At 46.6% G+C, this 24582-nt stretch overlaps 1 protein-coding gene across 1 annotated transcript in view; it reads left to right on the forward strand.

Annotated features, from left to right (window-relative positions):
* Positions 1-410: 410 nt before the first annotated feature.
* LOC141988227 (fructose-1,6-bisphosphatase isozyme 2) overlaps positions 411-24582 on the forward strand; it is a 44154-nt gene continuing 19982 nt past the window's right edge. Inside the window, exons 1-3 of the mRNA XM_074954059.1 lie at positions 411-731; positions 5622-5784; positions 6899-6991. Of these exons, the coding sequence (XP_074810160.1) occupies positions 559-731; positions 5622-5784; positions 6899-6991 (429 nt within the window). The 5' untranslated portion in view covers positions 411-558. The remainder of the gene's footprint in view (positions 732-5621; positions 5785-6898; positions 6992-24582) is intronic.

The following is a 24582-nucleotide window of genomic DNA, read 5'->3' on the forward strand; positions in this document are numbered from 1 at the left end:
TGTGACGTGCAGCAGAATCTACTGCATAAGGAACTAGCGTATCAACAACGCTGTTGCATATTTTCTCCATTTGAAATTTGTCAAGAGGATGTCAAATAAGTGAACTGATTTATCTTTCAGATGGTCAGCGGGGGCAAGATTTCATTCGAGTTTGTCTTTGTTACAGAGAGTTCTCCTACCTATCTGCTGAATGGCACTTAACTGACTTGCTAGCAAGACATCTATACTAATAACCTTTCACTGTTCTCCATGCAATAGGACTATAGTATTATGTCTTCAAATCACTAGATTAAATATGTGGAGGAGAAGGGGGAGGGGGTAGTTTTTCTCTTTCCCATGCTGCTTTTATGCACCCTGGGAGATCTACAGAACAGGCAGACTCTGCACAGCTATTTCAAGCATTTAAATCACATGGGCTCAAGAACAGTTTAATATACCGTGTCTAGGAAACAAGCCAACGGCATCTCCTTAAAATACAACAGCTACTGAGGAGAAGCAACGTTGCAGGAAAGCAACTGGTTCTAACTAAAAAGATAAAAACTTTATTTGCCAACGAAGATGTCAGACAGAAGTCCCTTTGAAACGGATATGTTAACCCTTACCCGATACGTTATGGAAAAGGGGCGACGTGTTAAAGGCGCTACAGGGGAGCTGACACAGCTGCTCAACTCAGTGCTGACTGCCGTGAAGGCCATCTCCTCTGCAGTCAGAAAGGCAGGCCTCGCCCACATGTAAGTCCTGTTTAGACATATGGGGGAAGGGAGAAGGAGGAGAGGGATTTGCCTCCACATGAAGACTGGGGAAAGGGCAAAAGTTTTGTGATTTTTTTCAAAAATTCACCCACTTTAAATTCAATAGGCCTCTTTTAAACCACGTAACTGAAGGTGTGAATTCTGAGCCCAAAATCTAGCAGAGGTTGGAAATTATGCATATGCCAGAAGGGGGAGTGTGTTTATGGAGGATTTTAAAATTGTTCCTGAATTGTCACCTGAGACTAGCTGTGGTTCTGCAAAATTTCAGTTTAAAAACAGTCAGATGAAAGCAAAACAGAAACCTAGTTCCATTATTTCCTGTCCTATTCATCTTATCTTTTTAAAATGGTGGAACTGGTGTATTTTTAAGTCTTAGAAAATTTGCAGACTATCACACTTAGATATCTTCTGCTATCGTCCAAACATATTGTCACAGCTAGCGTCTGAACTGTGGAAAATCAGGGTTTACCTTGGGAATGCTGATGTCCATATCCATAACTACATTACTAACAATATAACGATTCAACAGCACTAAGACGAGGACATATACTACCCTTCTTGTGTGTATCCCACCCCCCCGGGTGTCAAAGTCACCTGAAAGTGGTGTGTGGCTCTATGTGAAGGGCAAACACAACCAGCTCGTTTGGCTTCTGGTCTATTAGAAGATGGGAATTGAGGATTGTCTTGGAACGGTCTGAAATGAACTGACCTGTTTTTCATGCATTGGCTCAAAATAGACACTGATGCTGGTCCTTCAGTAGCAACGTGTCAATAGAGGCTGGAGGCAGGAAGAGAAATCTAATAAAATGTATAATTTAAATATATTCTTGTGTATATATATATGGTGTGTACGCTTAATTCCAAGGGTTAGTGATGTGGCTATATGTGTAGCAGAATACTCCATTAAGCAGTTTATTCCTTTATACTCTATGGCAGAGGAATGTCTAGTACTTTGCAAACTATGAATTAAGATTCTTGAATAAGGATGCTGTAGAAATGCAAAGGACAAACATCACAGCACCATGTGAGGAAGGTATCATTATCCCCATTTTACAGATGGGAAATATAATTCATAGAGCAGTTAGGCGATTTGCCCAAGGTCTCACAGTGAGTCAGTGGCAAATCAGAAATAGATCCTTGACTCTCCTGTGCTGTAACCACTAGACCATTTTCCCCTCTCTCTCTTTTGTTGATATTAAATAAAGCCAAACTGTTTTCACTGACATGACAAAGGAAAAATTGCATTCGGAACTTTTGTGGCATTCCAAATTTTAAAACCCTAAAATACATAGCAAATAATATTATATAGATAAGAAACAGAATTTATTCTTAACCTAAAAGAGACATGACTAATGTTTCAACATTACAATTCCTCCCTCAGAACCGAAGCATCCATTATATTGAGGAAGGAAGGCCTCTTTTTGAAAACCAAAAGTTTCAGGAAATAATCCAGCAATCATACGTCCCATGGATATTATCAGTCATGTCATACAACCAGCCATGATCTTTAGGAAATGTCAGTGACAATATGTTTGAAATCAATCACTAGGATTGACATCAATTTATATTTTCAATGCTATCTTCACATGAAAAAGGGCTAGAAACTTTTTTTTTAAATGACAGATGAAGTTAAATAGGCCTGCCATTTCTAATTCTCCCAAATAAGAGGGTATGGCGTGGCTTCTTTCAAAAAGTCAGTGTTAACTATTCACCAACAAAGGAGAAAATTTTGAAAGACACAGAGGGCAGTTAGGAGGCAAATGCCATTTGTTTCTTTGAAAATAAAATACTTATCATACATTACGTATGTGAAATCTGAGCAGATTATCTTGGAGTGGATACAGATCTGAAGTCAGTTGTTGGGCTCTGCAACTAATTGTGAGCCTACTGAGCTGCACTGTCTTTATATCAACTAAATAAGTCTCATCTGTAGGTCATACATAATCATTTAATAAAACCACATACTGGGAATTATAGCAGCACATTGTAGCATGCCCCAACAATCTTAATAGTGAAATGTCACTATGAAAGACTTTAAAATACCCCATTTAGAAATCATTGTACTCATATTTCATGGGTCATTATTTCCCTTCCCTCAGCTGCGGGAGTCTCCAACTATTTCCCTCAACAGAGAGAGCTGCTGTGAGTGACAAAGTGCTTTAGAGCGACAGCTGTGGTAATGTTTTGTACGTAAGCAAAGAGTGAAGCAATCAGATAGGGAACTCTGCTTATTAGCTTTAGCATCTGGCCATCTGTTGGCAAACACATGAAAACATGACCTTTGTTTCACAAGAATTTATCTGCTCCAACCCCTTGTTCCCTAACTAATATCAGGCCTTTGTAAAGTCTGAATATTTCCAGGTGCAGCAGGAATTAGCACTGTGGATTCTGTTGGTGGCAATCTTCCCACCAAGTGAGAGCTGAACCAATTCCACGGAAATCCTCAGCATGGCACTAACAATGCATTGTGATAGCATAGCTTCCAATCCTATGCTGTGAGTTCAGGGGGTCTGCTCCTTCCCTATCGTGTTATATTTTTATTGTTATAAGTGCAGTTCCTTCGCCAGGTGTTGCTGCTGTGCAATAGCAGATGCCCCAGTGCGGCTCTAGTACACTCCTTGAGGGCATCAGTGCCAGGAAAAGAACCCATCAGGGAGAAAGTGATGGACTCTGAGGCAGTGGAGATGACAGCAGCAGGCCCCCATATTCTTGGGAAAAAAGAAAAGGAGGCAAAGGAGACAAAAGGAAGGACATAGATTTGATGGGATCACTTCCCATCCCAATACTATACACATTAAAACAGCTGCTCCATTCCATCTCAGGGGTGGATGCATTTCTGTGATGAGTGAAATAATCCGTGTGTGTCTGTCTTCCCCCTCACAATCCCCCGCCCAGCCCCAGATGTAATTTCCACAGCAACCACTGAAGTCGTCACAAACATTATTGTGGTAGCAAAATAAGCAACAGGAACAGACAGATATTTAACAAACAAAACTCCTGTCTTCAAGCAAATTTACCTAAAAACAAGGGGAAATAAATTTTGCAAATCTTCAAACTATAACTTTTCCATGAAGAATCAACAACTCTTGCTGAAGTGCAGTCACTGATTGACTGCAAAATGGAGCCATCTGGTGGTATATATGGGTCATTACAAGAAGTAGAAGCGCTTGCATGTGGAAAACGTTAGTGAGGCATATTACCAAACTGATTAATTTGCGTGCCATTTGGGATCTCTTTAAAATTATGGCTAGGGTCCGATATAAAATTTGACATGAAGCCTACTTCTGTTTTCTATAAAGGAAGCCTAAACCAACTGCAACATGTACTCATTCTGATTTTAGAAAGCAAAGTATGCAGCACATTTGGTTAAACCCTACTGACTTCAGCGATGGGAGCAAGATCAAATCACTTGGACGGCAAGTGAAGAATTCTTAATAAATATGCTGGGCTTGATGCCGTATTCTTTGCACCTCCTGGTTACTTTAATCAGTGTTGAGTGCACAAGGAATACAACCATTTATCTTCCTGTGGGAAGCTATAACAGTGTGCCCTGCAGTCTTGCTTATGTTTAAGGGCCATGGTCAACAGTGAGGCTCCCCAGACAAACATAGCTTAAAAATAAGTGGCCAGGATTTCTGAGCGTGACTAGTGATTTTAGGCATCTTTTAGGGGGAGGAGCCCTACTTGAGGCACCTTAAGGGAGCCCAATTTTGCAGAGGGTGGGTAGCAAGCTGGGCACCCAAAAACTGAGGAACCCCAAGAACACTACTTAATTTTTGAAAATCTTGGTCAGTACTGTATTTAAAAAACAACACTCATCATGCTATCCTGAGGGAGTTGGAGAGGGAGACACAGAGGGAGGGGTAACATAGTTCCCCCAACAAGAGCTCCAACAGGGAAAAACACTTAGATTTTTAAAACATTTTTTTTTAAGGAGAGAGAGAGAAAGAGAGAGAGAGAATAGTCCATTTGAGGACTAGCTACCTGCCCTTTTTTAAAACAAATCAAAAAAGTGTTTGCTTTATAGGAGAGCAATAAAATGCTGTCACAGGGGCTCTTATTTGCTTTCCTTGGTCTCTGAATCAGATAAAGTAAATCAAAAATTTATTTTCCGAGTTGAGAGTTTTGCTTTAAAAAAAAAAATTCTAACTAAATCTCTGAAAATAGGGGTTTTATCATGGAAATGCCATCACTGTCTAATCTAGTCCAATACATAGAGCTTCATTCTGAGGTGCAGTTCAGAGAGGGAGGTAGCTCAACGAGGTCTGTCAGGCTCTGAATTTGGGGCCTGGACAGGGATCTGTCCGGCCACAGATGTAAGTTAAAGACTCCTTACTGGCTGGTCTAATTTATGGAGATGCTGAATGGCTCCCTATGGCTGCTCTGGGGCACAGAATAGGCTCTGGCCACACACTCTCCTTCCTCAAACAAGCCTCCATCCTTTGGCTACCTCCCCCAGCACTCACTTACAGCTGGAGCCTCATTATGGGGCGGAGGGGGGGCACGACGGGGGGTTGAGGATGGAGGAGGGCCATTCCGGTGCCAGGGGTATTCCTCAGAGATCAGTTAAGGTGACTTTATAGTGGCTGAACTGCCATGAAGGGATCACAGCAGAGCCCAGAACTGAAGCCACAATCTTTCCCTCTCTTGGGCAGATTTTCATTTACCACCAGGAATGGATATCTACAGAGATATTTTAAAGACTTGGATGTATGTGTGAGGTGTGGGGAGGCGGGGGAGATTGGCAGGGAAAAGCCACGGTCACCACTTTTCTGAAGTCTTAATGTTCATGTCAAAATTTAGGCCTGTCTTTTTGCTTTGAGGTTTCTTAGTGTTTTCACTGCCATGTACACATCCTCTTTTCTTTAGGTATGGAATAGCAGGAACTGTGAACGTGACTGGTGATGAAGTGAAGAAGCTGGATGTGCTATCCAATTCTCTGGTTATTAACATGCTACAGTCCTCCTATGGTACCTGTGTCCTAGTCTCAGAGGAGAATAAAGATGCCATTATCACGCCACAAGACAAGAGGGTCTGTACATATGTCTGTGTTCTCTCATTTAGCAGCAGGTGGTGCTGTTATTCCAAGTATTGAAAAGAGGGTTTAGGAACTGTTACCTGTAAAAAGAAAAGGAGTACTTGTGGCACCTTAGAGACTAACCAATTTATTTGAGCATGAGCTTTCGTGAGCTACAGCTCACTTCACGAAAGCTCATGCTCAAATAAATTGGTTAGTCTCTAAGGTGCCACAAGTACTCCTTTTCTTTTTGCGAATACAGACTAACACGGCTGTTACTCTGGTACCTGTAAAAAAGCAAAAAGGCACAAGTTGCTAAGCAATAGCAGAGAATCTGCATAATATTCTACTGCTTAAATGATTAGTTACACTGGGTGAGCAGTTTTCAATAAGTAAGGAAGTCTTTTCAAAGGATTCATAATTAAAGCTGGGGGAATAATTATTTGTGAGCATGTTAGTGAAATTGGGATCCCAATTCAATCCTATCATGTTTTGACCCTTTTCTGAACATTGGCATGACCTGTTTTTGTTTGCATGAATGTTTAGCCAGGACTAAGGCGTAAAGTGCTACTCAGTTTGAGCTAGGGTGTCCGAACTGGGCTCTAAATTAACTACCCTAAGAGGACAAATGGCTACTTACTGGGATTCCAGATGTATGGAAATTATCTTCTATTATGATATCTCCTCCATTAATTTAACATGCAGTCCCACTAATTCTCAGTTCAGGATTTCGATTAGTACTCCTCCAAAAGCCAGCCATCCCTGCCTTCTTACCCTCAAGCCTCGCTTCATAAATCCATTCATTCCGCTCACAATACAATTGAAACAAAATTTGTTCAATAAACCAAGACACATCTGGAACAAAACCGCTCAGTTCCTTTGCTTTCACACTATGCCCTTTCCTCACTCCTGATCTTTTGTGTAGTTACTCTGTCAGCTGTCTGGGCAAGCCCTTTCTCTCTCTGCATTTCGGTGATGTGCTATACAGACTACAACTGTACATTTGGTCTGGATTTGTCAAGGGCATTTGGTTATCTAAATGTAGTAAGAAAAAGATGGTGTTTACCAAACAAAGGAGAAAGATACAGCAAGTCAACATATTTAATGCTCCTCTTATCTCTCTTTTTAGGGTAAATATGTGGTGTGCTTTGATCCACTAGATGGTTCTTCCAATATAGATTGCTTGGCATCAATAGGAACGATATTTGCTATCTACAAGAAGGTATGTTGATGAACAAAACACACAGTATGATTCACTCAGTGAGAACAAAACATTTCCTATATATCATCTCGCGTATGATTCACCCGGCGAGAACAAAACATTTCCTATATATCAGCTCGCTCCACTTTCATTCCCACTGTCTTTCGAATAAACAGAGCTTTAAAGAGACAGCGATATAAATATACAATGAAGATATATTTACACCTCTACCCCGATATAACGCTGTCCTCTGGAGCCAAAAAATCTTACCGTGTTATTGGTGAAATCGTGTTATATCGAACTTGCTTTGATCCGCCTGAGCACGGAGCCCTGTCCCCCCCAGAGCACTGCTTTACCGCGTTATATCTGAATTTGTGTTATATCGGGTCGTGTTATATTGGGGCAGAGGTATATATCAAATAATGGGCTGAATTTTTAGGAAGAAGCACACTTAATTGTCCACATGAAATTCTTGGGCCACAGCACTTCCTTCTATATCACACAGAGTAATTAAGACAAAAGTGGCTTCTAATTATAAGGCAATTGGTTAGCTACATCAATCCTATTTACTCACTCCAGTAAACTCACACAACACTTCAGTGAGTGCTGGAGTTTGGGTGGGGACGGGATGTAGAGATGAGCAAGAGCCCAGTGTCAAGGTGCAGAAGCAAACCTACTTAAAGTTAAGGGATGTTCAGGTTTCGAATATTGGTTCCTGTCCATCTCCACAACTCACAATGTTTGTTTTCCCACTAGGGAGCTACACAGAGTGGCAGCCATTTAACTACCAGCATTTGCCAACAGATAGAATGATGTCAGTTCTCACAATTTTACTGCAAGTCTTGCAATATTTGTTGCTTTTATGAAAGCCTTAGCTCACAGAATCATATGATTACACGAGTCACTCAGTCACTCAGTTCTCTCTCTTTCTTTTTTAAGTTTACAGCTCTCATGTTTGCAAAGAAATGCTTAAAAACATGAATCCTAAAGGCTCAGAAAACAGAAGGCAAGTGCCATGATTACCTCTTACATTTAGAACAGGAATAACTATGTGGTGTCTATTGAATTTATAACCGTGAGCACCATATTGCAAATATTTAGTAGAACCCTCTTTGACCTTGCCTTCACTGGGGGGGGGGGAGGGGGGAAGGGAGTGTTCTTAACTCCAGTTAGCTATCTGGAGGTAAAATCCTAATGAAGACAAGGAAGTCTATAGTCTTCACAAGTTAACAGGCTGAGTTCAAGAATAAGCTCCCTCTTATATATAAGTCCAGCTGGTAATTTGTGTGAAAACTACAATGGCTAACTGGAGTTAAGAATACTCCTTTTTTCCCCCAAGTAATGGCAAGGCCTTTCAAAACCACTTACCAATGAGGTTTTCAATTCATTTTCTACAATTTTTCCTCATTCTCTCTCAAACAAATAAACAAACAAAACCTGAGTGCCTTCTGACATCTCATTTTAGAATTAAAGTCTATGTAGGGGCAAACATCACTACTTAATGAAGACCAACCTACAATACTCAACACAAAATTACTTCAGTCCCTCAAAAGATTAGATGTAACCAAAGGATAAAAATTCCACCCACAGGATCAAGTGCACTTATTTTAGTTACATGAACAATTTAACAAATCCCACTTGAAAGACAAAAAACTATGCTGTACACACAGGTACTAGAAAGGCTATTTATGCACAGACAGCTTTTTTATTTAGCATCTTACTTTCCACTGAGGTGCTAGTTTAGCAGGATAAATTAGCTAAATATGCAACCCTCTCAGATGGGAGGATTTTATGGTATTTTTACTAAAGTGCCCTTCTTCAAAGCCATTAGCTAAATCAAAATAACCAAGTAATAAAAAGTGTTTGCAATTCTGCAGCAACAGACATTTATGAAAGAAAAAAAAAGATGAAATGCTCTCCCAAGTGACTGAAAACCTATCTAGGAAAGAAAACAGTTTAAACAAGTTTAAATAATCTTTGCCATGGAAAGGATTTTGAAGTAAATCAGGGCATCTTAAAAAGACCATTCATAACTGCTACCAGACTTACGGGGTCCCTTCTGATTATATGAATGATTTTCTCATCATGTCACTGCCTGAACCTGGATCCCAAAGGCACTCCAGAGTTCAAACATTTCTGTTGTAACCCTTCTGCCAGGCCAAGTTGATAGCAGCAAGGGCCGGGTTCAGTACACAGGGGTTCCCTCTCATCAAAGCAAATACAAAACTGGCTCGAGCCCCCACCCAGTGACCTGGGAAAATCTTACACACCCCCTGGGCGCCTCGAAGAGGCAATACTTCCCCTCTCGCAAGCACGGAGTCTCGGTGTAGTAGAGAATCTTTAATAACATGAGGTAAACGACATCAGCATTAAATTGGGAAAACACCACAACTAGTGTTCATTAACCAAACCATGAGCAAAGACCCACCCCAGAAAATTGGGCCACACCCTTTCCCTCGGGTTCTTGAGTCCCAGAACCCAAATGTCTCTTGAGTCCAGCAATCCTCAAATCACCCAAAATCCAAAAAGTCCAGCCCCAGAGTTCAAAAGTTCATCTGCAGAGTGTTACTCCCCAGTCTGGCTAAAATGTGCCTGTGTGTGGGGGAAAGAGGTAAGGGGTACCTTACGTGTCCTGAAGCTGACTGCCCCACAGGGCTCTGCTCTGCTACTCTGTCTCACGAACGGCTCCGCTCCACCACGACCGGCTCCACTCTGCACAGCTCGCCGTCTCACGAACAGCTCTGCTCAGCTTGCCGTCTCACGAACGGCTCCGCTCCACCACGACCGGCTCCGCTCGGCACAGCTCGCTGTCTCACGAACAGCCCGGCTCAGCTCGCCGTCTCACGAACACACCGCTGTCTCACGAACGACTCCGCTCCACCACGACCGGCTCCCTCTGCACAGCTCGCCGTCTCACGAACAGCTCGGCTCAGCTCGCCGTCTCACGATCACACCGCTGTCTCACGAACGGCTCCACTCTGCACAGCTCGCCGTCCCACGAACAGCTCTGCTCAGCTAGCCGTCTCGCGAACAGCTCCGCTCTGCACAGCTCGCCGTCTCACGAACAGCACCACTGCACTCTAGATCTTCCGGCTCCCCACTACTTGACACAGTGCTCAGTGATTTCAGCTCTCAGTGATTTCAGCTCATAGTAGTGGGGGCCTTAGTGCTGGTGCACCATAAGGCCAAAGTGAATGCAGCACAGTACCTGTAGCAAGACTCTTAATAGACCCAACATTAGCTCTGACATTCCACAGTGGAGAGAGACAGAGGTGCAATTGGTGCTTCAGGCCCTCACAAAGGGGCCCACACCACCAGGTACTAATACCTGTCTCAAGTCTCTCTCCCTTCACAGAGTTTTGGAACCCATGTCCCTTGCCTAGCGAGTGCTACTCAGTTGATGGTGAGTCCCTCCATCATAACAAAAGGCCAAGTACAGTTCCAAGCACAGTTCCCATAATCAGGGTAATAACAATTTACTCTTCCCGCCCCAATAACAAAGACACTGGGGATCCCACAACAGCCAAAGTGACCATTTGGGCAGTTCTGGCCTCATTCTAGGCGGGGTGGGTGTGCCTATGCAAATTGAGATCAGCCCCTGAAGTTCTTTTCCACTACTTGCCACACCTCACCACCAGATGTCAGGGTGGAGCCCATCCTGACTCTGCTTACATCCTCCCCCCAGCCGAGAATTTGGCGTCCCGACAAATCATACTCCCTTTATACCAACTCATTGGTTTCCTCCAAAGGGCCTCAGGAAGCCCACTTTGGCTTCCACAATCCTGTGTGCTAAATGTATTGGCTCCTCACTAGTCACCCCAGGTGCATCATAAGTCAACCGTTTTACTGGTCTTATCACCCTGTCTCGTCTATTGAGACTCTCTGTTGCCGAGGTAGGGGGAACATCCTCTTGATTGACGGATGGAGAGGCTTCCTTTGAGGGTCCCTTGGCTACTGGCGTAGGCCCCTGCACTCCTAGTTCTAACGCGGGAGGGTCCAAGGTGCCCAGGACATCCTCTACCTGTGTGTCTCCACTGGCCAATAACCTGTGTGTGTCATCACACGGGGGTCTCATCAGCGGCACAGGGGTGTCAGCAATGGGCCTAAATAATTCCGCCATGGGGTTTAGGGCGGAAGAGGGAAAACTCTCGTTTGGTTCAGCTGATCGAGACTGAAATCTTGTCTCCATCCCAGGATACACCAGGGTTGTGTCTTCCTCCTCAGACTCACTCTCAGATGTGCAGAATAGGGGTAAGTTAGCTGCACGGGGCCCGCTGTCTGTGTTGGATGGCGGCTTTGGTCTAGCCCCTCTGTTCTGCCCGGCTGCCCTGTCGTGGCCCGTCTCATAAGGGATGCTTACCAATTCCCCCACAGGGAGCAAAAGGTTTCTATGCACCGTCTTTATTTGCCCTGGACCGTCTTCAGGTTTGATCTTGTAGACTGGCAGATCTCCCAGCTTTTCCATCACCAGGTAAGGTATTGCCTTCCATCTGTCAGCTATCTTGTGTTTGCCAGCAATACCCAAATTTCGCAGCAGGACTCTGTCCCCCGGCTGGAGCTCCTGCGAACGCACTCTAGCATCATATCGATGTTTGTTGCGGTCTGCGTTTTTCCGAGCTGCAGCGGTAGCTAAGCGATAAGCATCCCGCAGCTTTTCTCTTAGTTGGGATACATATTGCTGGTGAGTTTCATAGCTATCTCCATCCTCTGATACACCAAAGCACAAGTCTATGGGTAATCTTGGTTCTCGCCCAAACATCAACAGATATGGGGTGACTCCCGTAGCATCGTTCTTTGTGGCATTGTAGGCATGCACCAGAAATGCGACATGCTGGCTCCAGGTTGCCTTCTGCTCTGGTCGCAAAGTTCCCAACATATCTAATAGGGTTCGGTTGAACCTCTCTGGCTGAGGATCACCTTGGGGGTGATAAGGCGTTGTCCTAGACTTTTTAATTCCTGCTATCTTCAGCACCTCCTTCAGAAGGTGACTCTCAAAATCCCGCCCCTGATCAGAGTGTATCCGAGCCGGGAATCCATAGACTGAGAAATATTTGTCCCACAATACTCGAGCGACGGTGGTGGCCCTCTGATCACGTGTGGGATATGCCTGTGCATACCGTGTAAAATGGTCAGTCACTACTAGAATGTTCCCAACATTCCTCTTGTCTACCTCTACAGACAAGAAATCAATGCATACCAATTCCAAAGGTTTGTTGCTGGTGATGTTCTTGAGATATGCAGCCCTCGTGGGCAGAGTTTTCCTTTGAACACATCGAGCGCAAGTCTCACATTTCCTGCGAACATCTTCAGCCATTCGGGGCCAATAGAACCTACTACGAATAAGTTCCAGGGTCCTCTCCATCCCTAAATGCCCAAAGTCATCATGCAGGGCCCTCATGGCCAGGGCTCTGTACTTTTTTGGCAGCACTAGTTGTGCTCGTTGTTTTTGTAAAGAGTCGGTGGTCATTCGGTGTAGCACTCCCTGAATCAGTTGTAGTTTGGTCCATTCTCTCAATAGTAGTTTACCCTCTGGGTTAGGTGGGACAACCGCAGCTGGGCTTCGCCCCTCCCTTTTGGCAAGTAGTGTATCACGAATGTCAATATCTTGCCGCTGGGCTTCTTGCCAGTCAGCCGCATTGAGCATGGGCAAAGGAGATTGGTCCAATGCAATATAGTTCACTGAAGCAGAAGGCATGCATTCAGGGGGCAGGCCCAAAGCTTCTGCAACACATCCTTGAAGGCTCTCACGGCCCTCTGGCTCTCGGCGACTCACACTGCAAATAGCTCTCACTCCATCTGTGGGTATCACAGCAACTTCTGGAGCCTGCGGACGCCTGGACAATGCATCTGCATCTACATTGCTTCTCCCTGATCGGTACTGAATGCTGAACTCATAGCTAGCCAAGGCGGCCACCCATCTCTGCCCTGTAGCATCCAGCTTAGCACTTGTTAACACATAAGTCAGTGGATTGTTGTCTGTCCACACCTGGAACTGAGCACCATACAAGTAGTCTCGAAATTTCTCAGTGACGGCCCATTTCAGGGCCAAAAATTCCAGCTTGTGGGTGGGATAGCGAGTTTCACTATCAGACAATCCTCGGCTGGCAAAAGCTACAGGTTTATGTTTGCCTTCCACTTCCTGGTACAGGACTGCTCCCAGACCCTCCAAACTGGCATCAGTATGCAGGATAAATGGTTTGCTTGGGTCAGCAAAAACTAGGACTGGAGCATGAGTTAGACAAATAATGATTTCTCGAAAAGCCCTTTCACATCTCTCATCCCACCGTGGCCCAAATGGTTCAAATGGGCCATAGTGTCTCTGCACGGGGGGCTTTGGGGACCTCCCCTTATTCTTGGACTTAGATTTGTTCTTGCTGGACTGATGTCCCCTGGTAAGATCATTCAGAGGCTTTACAATTGTAGCATAGTTTTTCACAAATCTGCGGTAGTAGCCACTAAATCCGAGAAAGGTCTTGAGTTCTCTGTAGTTACTTGGACGTGGCCATGTAGTGAGTGCTTCTATTTTATCAGGATCAGTACTCACACCCTCTTGGGACACGATGTGACCCACATACTTCACTGAGGTTCTGCAGAACTGGCATTTGTCAATTGAAAGCTTCAGACCATAATCCTCCAACCTATCAAGCACTTTAAGAAGTCTTTCTTCATGCTCCTCTAAGGTTCTTCCAAACACAATCAGGTCATCCAAATAAACTAACACTTGCAGTAAATTCATGTCTCCCACAACTCTCTCCATGAGACGTTGAAAGGTGGCAGGTGCTCCAGAAATCCCTTGGGGCATGCGTTCGAACTGATAAAACCCTAATGGGCAGATGAAGGCTGTCTTCTCCTTATCTTCTTCTCCCAGAGGGATCTGGTAGTACCCACTTCGAAGATCCAACACAGAGAACCACTGGCTTCCCAGCAAACAGTCTAAGGCATCTTGCACTCGAGGCATAGTGTACTGGTCGACCACAGTACGGCTGTTTAGGGTGCGGTAGTCAATACACATCCGGATTTTCCCATTCTTTTTACGGACTACCACAATGGGTGAGGCGTATGGGCTGCGGGACTCTGTAATGATGCCATTCGCAGCCAGCTCCTGAAGATGATGTCGCACATCTTCCATCTCAGAGAGTGCAATCTTCCTAGATCTCTCCCTGAAAGGTCGAGAGTCATGTAGTCTGATATTGTGTTCTACTCCTTTTGCACATCCCACATCCCACTCATGCAGTGAGAACACCTTGGATCTTTCACAAAGTTTCTTCCTCAGGCGATCTTTCCACTCCTCGGACACTGGTGAATCTCCAAAGTCAAACTTTGCTGGGTCTATCGTTGGAACTTGAGTTTCCCACTGGGGGGTTACAATTGACTCAGGCTCAAAGAGGTCTGCTATCTTTTGTCCTTGCTTCACAAAAATATCACGACTCGTTTCATTAGCAATCAGTATAGTCACCTCTTCCTGGGCTTCAGCAGGTAGGGTTATGACTCCACTAAGAACCAGCACTCCTTCAGGGAGCCCTCCCTCGGTCGGCTTCTCTACCACTGCTAATGTTCTCTTACTGCCTTTCAGGCAGGTACTCATGACAATCACCTCCTTTTCTGTCATTGCAGGCACCACTAAGGGGATCGGGCCTGCGTACCTCAGTGCTCCCACCGGCAAATCAGGCATCACTCTTTTTGCGTCCTCAATTTTTCTGTAGGCTGCGGCACAATGTGTGTGTATCACCAAGGTATTCAGGTATTGGTCCCCTGCTCGTTGTCTGCAGTAATCTGCAAGTACCTTAAAGAGGCTGGAGTTGGTCCCTATTAGCACGGACACATCAGAGACACCTTTAGGGTCGGGGCATATTAAAGCTGCAGTGTCCACCTCCTGTCTTACCCCAGCGATCTCTTCTGGGAATTCCAGGTGTACAATGACATACCCCTGATATGGGTATTCATCCATGCTGAGACCACATAGGCCAAGCCCTGTCAAGGGCTGTATAGGCAGATGCATAAGTATCTGCTGGTAGAAAGACTGGAATATGATAGTCACTTGGGATCCCGTGTCAAGCACTGCTCTACATTCTGTCCCTTCAACCTTTACAGTGACCTCTGCTCGAGGTCCTATCAATCCTGGGGGGATTCGGGTGGCATGGTTCTTCGCAGGGGAGCCTCCAAACCCTGCAGGCCTAGGCGGCTCCCTTCCCAGGCCCTGGGGCCGTTTCCCGACTTTCCCCAGGTGGTCCTCAGCTTTTGGTATACTAGCGGGGGATTCTCTGCATTCTGACACCTGGCAGCAATGTGCCCATCCTGGCCACACCGGTAGCAGAAGAAGGATTGCCCTTTCCCGTGTTGCCGGGGTGGGGCAGAGGTTCTAAATGTAGTCTTCTGGACCGTGGTAACGGGGGGTTCCTTGTACCCTGAAGTCTTTGCCGAATCGATAGTATTCTCTAGTTCAGCCACTTTCTGTGTCAGGACCTGCACTCGTTGGGTAAGTTCCTCTTGAGGATTCACCATCAGCGCCTTGGGTGTTCGTATGGATGTTGTGGCAGTTGCCTGGGGTGGCTGAACCTCCCAAACCTCACCAGCTGCCTGCCTCTCTTCCTCCTCTCGGACCTCTTTTATCAGTCGAGAATAACCTGGTGGATTGTCTTGGCGCTCCCTTAATCGAAGGTGGAGAAGGATTGGGTTCTGATATTGAATTCCTCTCACAATCTGAGTCAATCTAGTCCGGTCCATTTGCTCAACCGCTACTGCTCCCCTCATGATGGCTCTCTGTAATAATTTCTCCAACCTCTGTATATAGGCAGAAACTTTCTCTCCCTTTTGTTGCCTGGCATTGAGGAACTTGCAATAAACATCCTCTGAGCCCTCGGTTCTCCCAAAGGCATGATCAAGGGCCTCTAGGCAGTCCTTTACCTTGACCCCAGGGTTACTGAGCTTCAGGGTGCGAATCACATCTAGGGCTGGCCCCCTGAGGCACTCTACTAGTCGCCTTCTCTTTTCAGCATCAGGTACTGCCCACTCCTGCAGCATTTCAGTGGTGTGTTCCAGCCAGGGTTCAAATGCTTCCTCCCCAGGTATTGGGGTGGGACCCCCAGAAAACAACCTTAGTTTACGATAGGGGTTTGCCTCAGGGTGGGGTGGCACAACCTTCTCTAATGCTTGCCCCAAAGCCTTCACCCACTCATCAGGTGATGGAGCAGCCTCCCGGGGTGGGACTCCTGGGTCAAGGCCCAACAGACCCGGCATATCAGCCAGGGTCTTCCCCTCTTTCCCCAAAAAGGCTGACATTTTCTTTAAAAACTCCACGTCAGAGGCAGGGGCTGGTGAGGGCTGGCTCCCAGTAGTTATTACCTTCCACTCACCATCTTCCACTGCTATCGTGCCTGGAACCTGTAGAGGGTCCACAGCCGACGGCAGCTCACACAGTACCGCAAAATCTCCGTCCTCCCTCACAAACATGCGCCCACGCATTTTACACTTACTCAGGTACTCAGTGGATGCCCTTAAGGTAGGCTCTATCGAGCCTTCATCGAACACCTCCGGCACCCCGGTCACCAGGACACAGTTCCTAGGGTTAATATTCATCCCCCTGCACCAATCCTCTAGCAAATGTAGAGCCATTATACAAACTGTAATTTCTTTCCCAAATATAACAGATCAATACAACAACAACCAGATGCTGGGTTTTCCCAATTTAATGACTCACCTAAGATGTGCTTGCGAGGGGTACTGACCCAGTCTTATCCCGGACGAGCCCCCAAAAATGTAACCCTTCTGCCAGGCCAAGTTGATAGCAGCAAGGGCCGGGTTCAGTACACAGGGGTTCCCTCTCATCAAAGCAAATACAAAACTGGCTCGAGCCCCCACCCAGTGACCTGGGAAAATCTTACACACCCCCTGGGCGCCTCGAAGAGGCAATACTTCCCCTCTCGCAAGCACGGAGTCTCGGTGTAGTAGAGAATCTTTAATAACATGAGGTAAACGACATCAGCATTAAATTGGGAAAACACCACAACTAGTGTTCATTAACCAAACCATGAGCAAAGACCCACCCCAGAAAATTGGGCCACACCCTTTCCCTCGGGTTCTTGAGTCCCAGAACCCAAATGTCTCTTGAGTCCAGCAATCCTCAAATCACCCAAAATCCAAAAAGTCCAGCCCCAGAGTTCAAAAGTTCATCTGCAGAGTGTTACTCCCCAGTCTGGCTAAAATGTGCCTGTGTGTGGGGGAAAGAGGTAAGGGGTACCTTACGTGTCCTGAAGCTGACTGCCCCACAGGGCTCTGCTCTGCTACTCTGTCTCACGAACGGCTCCGCTCCACCACGACCGGCTCCACTCTGCACAGCTCGCCGTCTCACGAACAGCTCTGCTCAGCTTGCCGTCTCACGAACGGCTCCGCTCCACCACGACCGGCTCCGCTCGGCACAGCTCGCTGTCTCACGAACAGCCCGGCTCAGCTCGCCGTCTCACGAACACACCGCTGTCTCACGAACGACTCCGCTCCACCACGACCGGCTCCCTCTGCACAGCTCGCCGTCTCACGAACAGCTCGGCTCAGCTCGCCGTCTCACGATCACACCGCTGTCTCACGAACGGCTCCACTCTGCACAGCTCGCCGTCCCACGAACAGCTCTGCTCAGCTAGCCGTCTCGCGAACAGCTCCGCTCTGCACAGCTCGCCGTCTCACGAACAGCACCACTGCACTCTAGATCTTCCGGCTCCCCACTACTTGACACAGTGCTCAGTGATTTCAGCTCTCAGTGATTTCAGCTCATAGTAGTGGGGGCCTTAGTGCTGGTGCACCATAAGGCCAAAGTGAATGCAGCACAGTACCTGTAGCAAGACTCTTAATAGACCCAACATTAGCTCTGACATTCCACAGTGGAGAGAGACAGAGGTGCAATTGGTGCTTCAGGCCCTCACAAAGGGGCCCACACCACCAGGTACTAATACCTGTCTCAAGTCTCTCTCCCTTCACAGAGTTTTGGAACCCATGTCCCTTGCCTAGCGAGTGCTACTCAGTTGATGGTGAGTCCCTCCATCATAACAAAAGGCCAAGTACAGTTCCAAGCACAGTTCCCATAATCAGGGTAATAACAATTTACTCTTCCCGCCCCAATAACAAAGACACTGGGGATCCCACAACAGCCAAAGTGACCATTTGGGCAGTTCTGGCCTCATTCTAGGCGGGGTGGGTGTGCCTATGCAAATTGAGATCAGCCCCTGAAGTTCTTTTCCACTACTTGCCACACCTCACCACCAGATGTCAGGGTGGAGCCCATCCTGACTCTGCTTACACTGTGAAGTGACTTCCTTTTAGGAAAGAAGCTATAAAGCTAGTTAGAACTTTAATAGACTGAGACAGCATCTTTAGAACAATGAACCATCAAACAGGCTAAGTAATGTGCCAAGGCCACAGAGAAAGCGAGTGTCAGAGCTGGAATTAGAGCTTCTGGCTTCTAGTCCAGTCTTTGACCACATCTTTCCCCCTTATGAATAGTGTTCTGTACAAGCACACAACAAGGATGAACATGCTTCCTACATATTGACAAGAGGGACTTTAATAATCTTCAGAATTCAAATGTCGTTGGCGTTTAACAATTGTTGTTCATGTTATGTAAAAATAACTGCAGTGTTGATTTGGTAACCATGCCATATATTTCTGGAAGCAGGGCTGTATTTAAAAAATAGTCTTTTAAAAGGTTCCTCCGTATATTTCAAGAGCTGGAGGCAACTCCATTTGAGATAACAATTCACTGATAAGAGAAGGCCTTAAGGTATGTAGAGGGCTTTCTGAATGGTTTGAGCCAGATCGGTACACTAATTTTTTCATTCCCCGTCCCTAAAATCTGATTTAGTGATGCAAGGAAGAGATAGGCTGAGAAGAAACAAATTGTAGGGTCAGATTCTCCTACGAAACACTAGTCATTAGAATCTTGAGCAGTCTCTTTAAAGAAGTACCTCTTTCTTGAAGGTAAAGACAGAATGACCACTACCATTTAGGGTTGCCAGGTGTCTGGTTTTCGACTGGAACACCTGGTTGAAAAGGGACCCTGATGGCTCTAGTCAGCACCGCCGACTGGGCCGTTAAAAAAGTCGGGTCAACGGTGCTGCAGGTCTAAGGCAGGATATTCCTACCTGTCCTGGCACCGCACTGTGCACTGGAAGTGGCCAGGAGGTCTGGCTCCTAGGCGGGGGGCCATGGGGCTCCATGCACTGCCCCCGCCCCAAGTACCAGCTCTGCACTCCCGCACCCTAAACCCCTCATCCCTGGCCCCATCCCCAGAGCCCTCACCTCCCCCGCATCCCAACCCCCGTCCCAGCCCAGAGCCCCCTCCCACACCCTGAACCCCTCATCCCTGGCCCCATCCCAGAGTCCTCACCCACAGCCGGAGCCCTCACCTCCCCCACATGCTAGCCGATTGAGCCCCCTCCCGTACCCCAAACCCTCAACCCTAGCCCAACCCCAGGGCCTGCACCTCCAGCCGGAGCCCTCACCTACCCCTGCACTCCAAATCCCTTGGCCCCACCCCCCCCAGCCTGGAGCTCCCTCCAGCACCCCAAATCCCTCATCACCAGCCCCACCCCAGAGTCCTCACCCCTCCTCCTGTGCCCCAACTCCCTGCCCCAGTCCAGAGCCCCCTCCCACACCCTGAACCCCTCATTTCTGGCCCCAACCCAGAGCCCTCACCCCTCCCGCACCCCTACCCCATGCCCCAGGCCAGTGAAAGTGAGTGAGGGTGTGGGAGAGCAAGCCACCAAGGGAGGAGGAATGTAGTGAGTGGGGGGCAGGGCCTTGGGGAAGGGGTGGGGCTAGGGTATTTTGTTTTGTGCAATTAGAAAGTTGACAACACTACCACCATTGTGGGTCTCTTTTGAATCCAAGGAAACAGAGGAAACTAACAGTGCCTGCCTACTTAGTACTGGAAGATACCACCTTGAATCTTGTAAACAAATCTAGGATAGCACAGCACTCCTAATTTATAGTCTCACACAGCCCCACTTGGTAGCAGAAATGCAGTACTGCAGTCTCTAGAAGAAACATGTTATTTGTTTACTCTATTTTTCTTCTTGGTTTTGCTTGCATTCTTCTCTCTTCATAAATGGATGATGCTGGTATCCTCTTGCTTCCCCTTGAATCTCCTTTCACCAGCAGGAATATTGTTTTGGTGGAGTTTTAGAAATAAACAAAACGAAAAAGCTTTAAGGAAGCAAAGCGCGGATAGGTGGGTGGACCATCTGGATTAAATCAAAAGATCAGGTGCCTTTAAAACTGACTTCCAGGGCCTTAGCTGTCAGATCCTGTTGAGACGCTGTGTAGGTTAAGTAGTATGTTTGTTAAGAGATAATAACTGATGCTGTTGTAATATGTGAACTCCTGGGAGTGTGGTGGCTTAACCCACTTTTTAACATAACTGAAAAATATTATTTTTCGGGAAACATAGCAGCCTAATCAATCTCTTCTCCCCTGATACCCCCAAGAGCCTGCATGAGTCTACACTCCACAGTTCTCACACTACAGCTGTCCTGTGACATTCCACTGCCTTTTTTGTAATATTGTCAAGATCTCCAGACGAGTTCTCTCACTATCCATCAGTTTAACAGTGCATGTCATTTTTCCCCAGTAGAGGAGAGGTAAAGAGAGGGGGAAAGGGCAGCAGATGATAATTATTGAGCTTTACTAAGAGAGGCATAGTTTAGTAGTCTGAACGCAAGACTGAGAACCAGGATTCTCTAAAATCTAATCCCAGCTCTTTTAGTGACACCCCCCCGCCCCCGGGCTTTGGGCAAGTCACTTATGACAAAAATTTCAAACTCAGTTTGTATGGTATATTCTGAAAGATACATTAAAACCTCATGAAACTTATTAAAAAACCAAAACAATGAAGTGCTGAACTGATTTTTCCAGAGTTTAAACCTTTGATTCTATGAAGTCAGATATTTTGAAGCCTATGCTAAAACATCCCCTATACCATAGCCAAAATATTGTTGAAGGAAAAGAAAGGAAAACACTCAAAGGTTGTTATCAGGCTTCTGCTGTCTGTTTTAATTCACTGGTTCACTTTTTATTGTACTTCTCTAGGGCAGAACTATTCTACAGTCTTAAAAAGCCAAAAAAATAACCTCATCATTTCCAGCGTTTTATTTTTACCTTTGAACAGATCTGCATTTCTTTGTGGAAGTTTGTTTGACACTGAACTTTCTTTCCCACTTCGGTTGTTCAGAGCACAGACATGAACAAGAATTGAAAAACAAGCTGAATTCTGGACAGCGTCCATTTCCCTAGGGAGAAGTTCCTTTGCTTTCTCAGAATAGCCCATCATTGTTTAGTTTCTCACCCAGAACTATTAGGGGGTAGATGGGAGAGGAAGCATTCATTAGTGATGGGTCTGCAACAATCGTCTCAGATAAATATACTGTATTTGAAAACAGTCTTCCATATAAGATTTATTTACATAAACACCAGGGATATAAGGTCTGAATGAGAAGCCTTTTGAGGGGGGGCCCCCACAGGTCAAACACACACACACACCTGGCCATTTTTAATGTGGGGGAAGGAAGAGAGTATAGGAAAGCTAGGCATTTGTAATATTGTTCACAATCTGCACATAAAATGTGCTTTTTAGATTTAATTTCACAAGTAATCTATAGTGGACAATTATTGCTTTGATGTTGAGATGTGCGTGCGCCCTAGGCATACAATTTTAGAACAGAAAGTTTTAAGGTGTGAAAGCATAAAAAAACATTCTGTTCATGGCAAGCTAGCTGCTTTTGAAAAAAGATTATTTAGGAGAGAGTTAGCAGCATATAGTCAGTATTAAGGATCTAAAATGTGCACTCTGATTAATTTGCATTCATTATGTACACTGTAATCTTTCTGAATGAGCTGCTCTGCACTGAATCATAATTAGCTATAACATACCAAATCGGGTAAATGAATTCTTTGTCATGGGTCCATAATATGTGACTACATGTGAATGCATTCATAGGAAATTACAACATACACGATGTCTTAGGTCCTCAGAAGCTATTAAGGTGCTGTGTCTCGGTATTGAGAATAATATGCCATGTAGCTAATTTTGTCTGTTCTTATTTGAGAACAATCCACCAACCACAAAAATCCCATAACCCACCACCACAACCACCACACACACACACCCTTACTTAAGGGGATTTCATTTCTTTCTGTAAATAGTTGTCAGATTGCTACATATTTTTAAACAGTTGCTATACTTCACCAGCGTAGAACTGGTCAGAAAATGGGGCAGTGCAGGGAATGGCAAAAAAATCAAAAACTGAAGATTTTCAGCCAAAAATCCAAAAGTTTTCCATCAAAAACTTTTAGCTGAAAACCAAAAATTTTGATTAGAAAATACTGCCCTGGTTCTCATGAGAGTTGTTGTTTGAGTGCTTCATGCCTCCATTCTCATTATTGGTTGGGTGAACCTGGATGAACTACATCGCCTCTGATACACAATGGTCTCCCCTCTTGCTCAGCCACAACAACGCATCATAGGGCACAAGCTTTTCAGGTTTGGTTTTTCAACAAAGTCCAAAATTTCCATAGAAAGCAGACTCACTATCCCCTCAGTAAGACCTGGTGTTGAGGCACTTCTTCTTCAGTTTCCTGACAATGAACTTCGGTCTACTCCTACTGTAGAAGCAGGCTGGCCCTCCAACCAACACGCTATAAAGCATTCAATTCCTTCCAGGATAACAGAGTCCCTAAGTCCAAGTCGAAAAATATCAAAACAAAAACAAGAGTCTTCGGTCCCTCTGGGACTTCAGCCTCCCTCCTTACTGGAAGGCTCCCAGTGACAACTGCCTGTCTCACTACCTAACTGCCTGCTCTTGGGCCCCAATCAACCAGGTCAGATCTATCCTCTGTGACAGGGTCAGGACAGATGGCTATAGGAGAGTAATTTTTTTTTTTTGAAGCAAAAGATGTTTTTATTTGCATAACACACTTACAAAGTAAAAACAGCAGCATATGCAATGTGTAACACAGCAACCAATCACAATTGTTTTCTCATTAGCTTCAGGGGAGGGAAGTGTTCAAGCTTGCCCGGGCTCAGAGTGGGGGGCTTCCTCGACTCTCATGGTCTTCCACCTTCCGAGTTATCTGGCAGCCCAGAGCGAGGGGGCTTCATCGACTCTCAAGGTCTGCCACCCCCTCGAGTTACCTGGGACCACGCCCGAGTGTCACCAACAATTACCTCTTCTGAAAGCACCCAACAAGAGGGGCAGGCTGTGGGGTGGACAATCCGGGAGGGGGAGGGGCCACGTGCACCCACGCGTGAAAGGACCCCTCTAGGGTGGTGGTGTCCGCAGCAGCAATGGCTGGGGCTGGGGCTGGGGTCCCTTACTCTCTCCCCCAATCAAAGGGTCAGACAAAGGGACCCGGAGGGGGACACTGAGCAGAGAACCTCGGACAGCACCCACCGCTCCTCAAAAGCATCAAGGGAGTCGGTGGACGCCGCCCAGAGGAACTCCGCCCCGATACGTGAACGGACCGAGGATCAGAAAATGGCCCCACAGTCACAGGAAACTCCATCGGCCAACCTCCTCTCTCTGGTTTTATAGATGGCCGTTTTAGCCAGGGCCAGGAGGAGGTTAACTAGGAGATCCCACGACTTTGTGAGGCCACGGATGGGGAGTGCATAAATAAAAAGATGAGAGGAAAAATGCAACCAAAACATAATAGGAGATTTCTGAGGAGCTGGAACAGGGGCTGCAACCTGGCGCACTCCAGATATACGTGCGCCAGGGTTTCCCTCACACCACAAAAGGAACAAGTATCTGGGAGGGGGGTGAACCGCACCAAGTACGTGCCCATGCTCACAGCTCCGTGAAGGAGCCGCCAACTGATGTCCCCGATGGGCCTCGGAACCAAGGTGGAATATAGGCTGGCCCACCGGGGCTGCTCACCCTCCAAAGGTGGCAGAAGGTCTCGCCACTTTGTGTTGGGGCGGGACACTAGGGTGAGGGAGTGAAGGGTGTGGAGCACAAGTGTGTATAGATGTTTCCTTGGCGCAGTTTGGAAGCGTGCCGGCTGCAGCTCATGCAGCCGGCTCGCAGTGAAGGGGTTGGGGGGGGGGGTCGATTGGATCTGCGGGGCAGGGGTCCAATTAAAAAGTCTGGCGGGCCTGGGGTAGAGGGTGGGCAGGGCGTGCCCTCGAGCAGGACCCGGTCGAGGTAAGCTTGAGCAGCGGGCGGCAAAGCGGCCTTCACCTCCTGAAGTACGTGCCGGGGGGTACGAGGTCTGGAGAGTCCCATGCGCCGCGCGAGCATCACGGGATCCAGCCAGTCTCCCCGGTCGTAGTCCAGGAGGTCTCCGACTCTTGTGACTTCTGCCAGGATCAAGCTCTGGCGCACCGAGCGGGACTCCGCCACCTGCGCACGGAGCTGGGCGTTGTGTAGCAGGGGCTCCGCGAGGAGATCTACCCCCTCGGTGGCCGCCACGGACCTGGTCGTTAAAAACAGTTTCCAAGTCCGGAGGAGGTCCTGGTACAAGACCGGCAGCCCAGAGAGGTCTCGCGGAAGACGTCCCGGACGGAGATAAAAGAGCTGCCGGTCATATCGGAGCCCTCGGATGCGGCGCAGGATGGCATGCGCCAGTGT

This window comes from Natator depressus, chromosome 5, assembly GCF_965152275.1.
Source record: "Natator depressus isolate rNatDep1 chromosome 5, rNatDep2.hap1, whole genome shotgun sequence".
NCBI classification, from domain to species: domain Eukaryota; kingdom Metazoa; phylum Chordata; order Testudines; family Cheloniidae; genus Natator; species Natator depressus.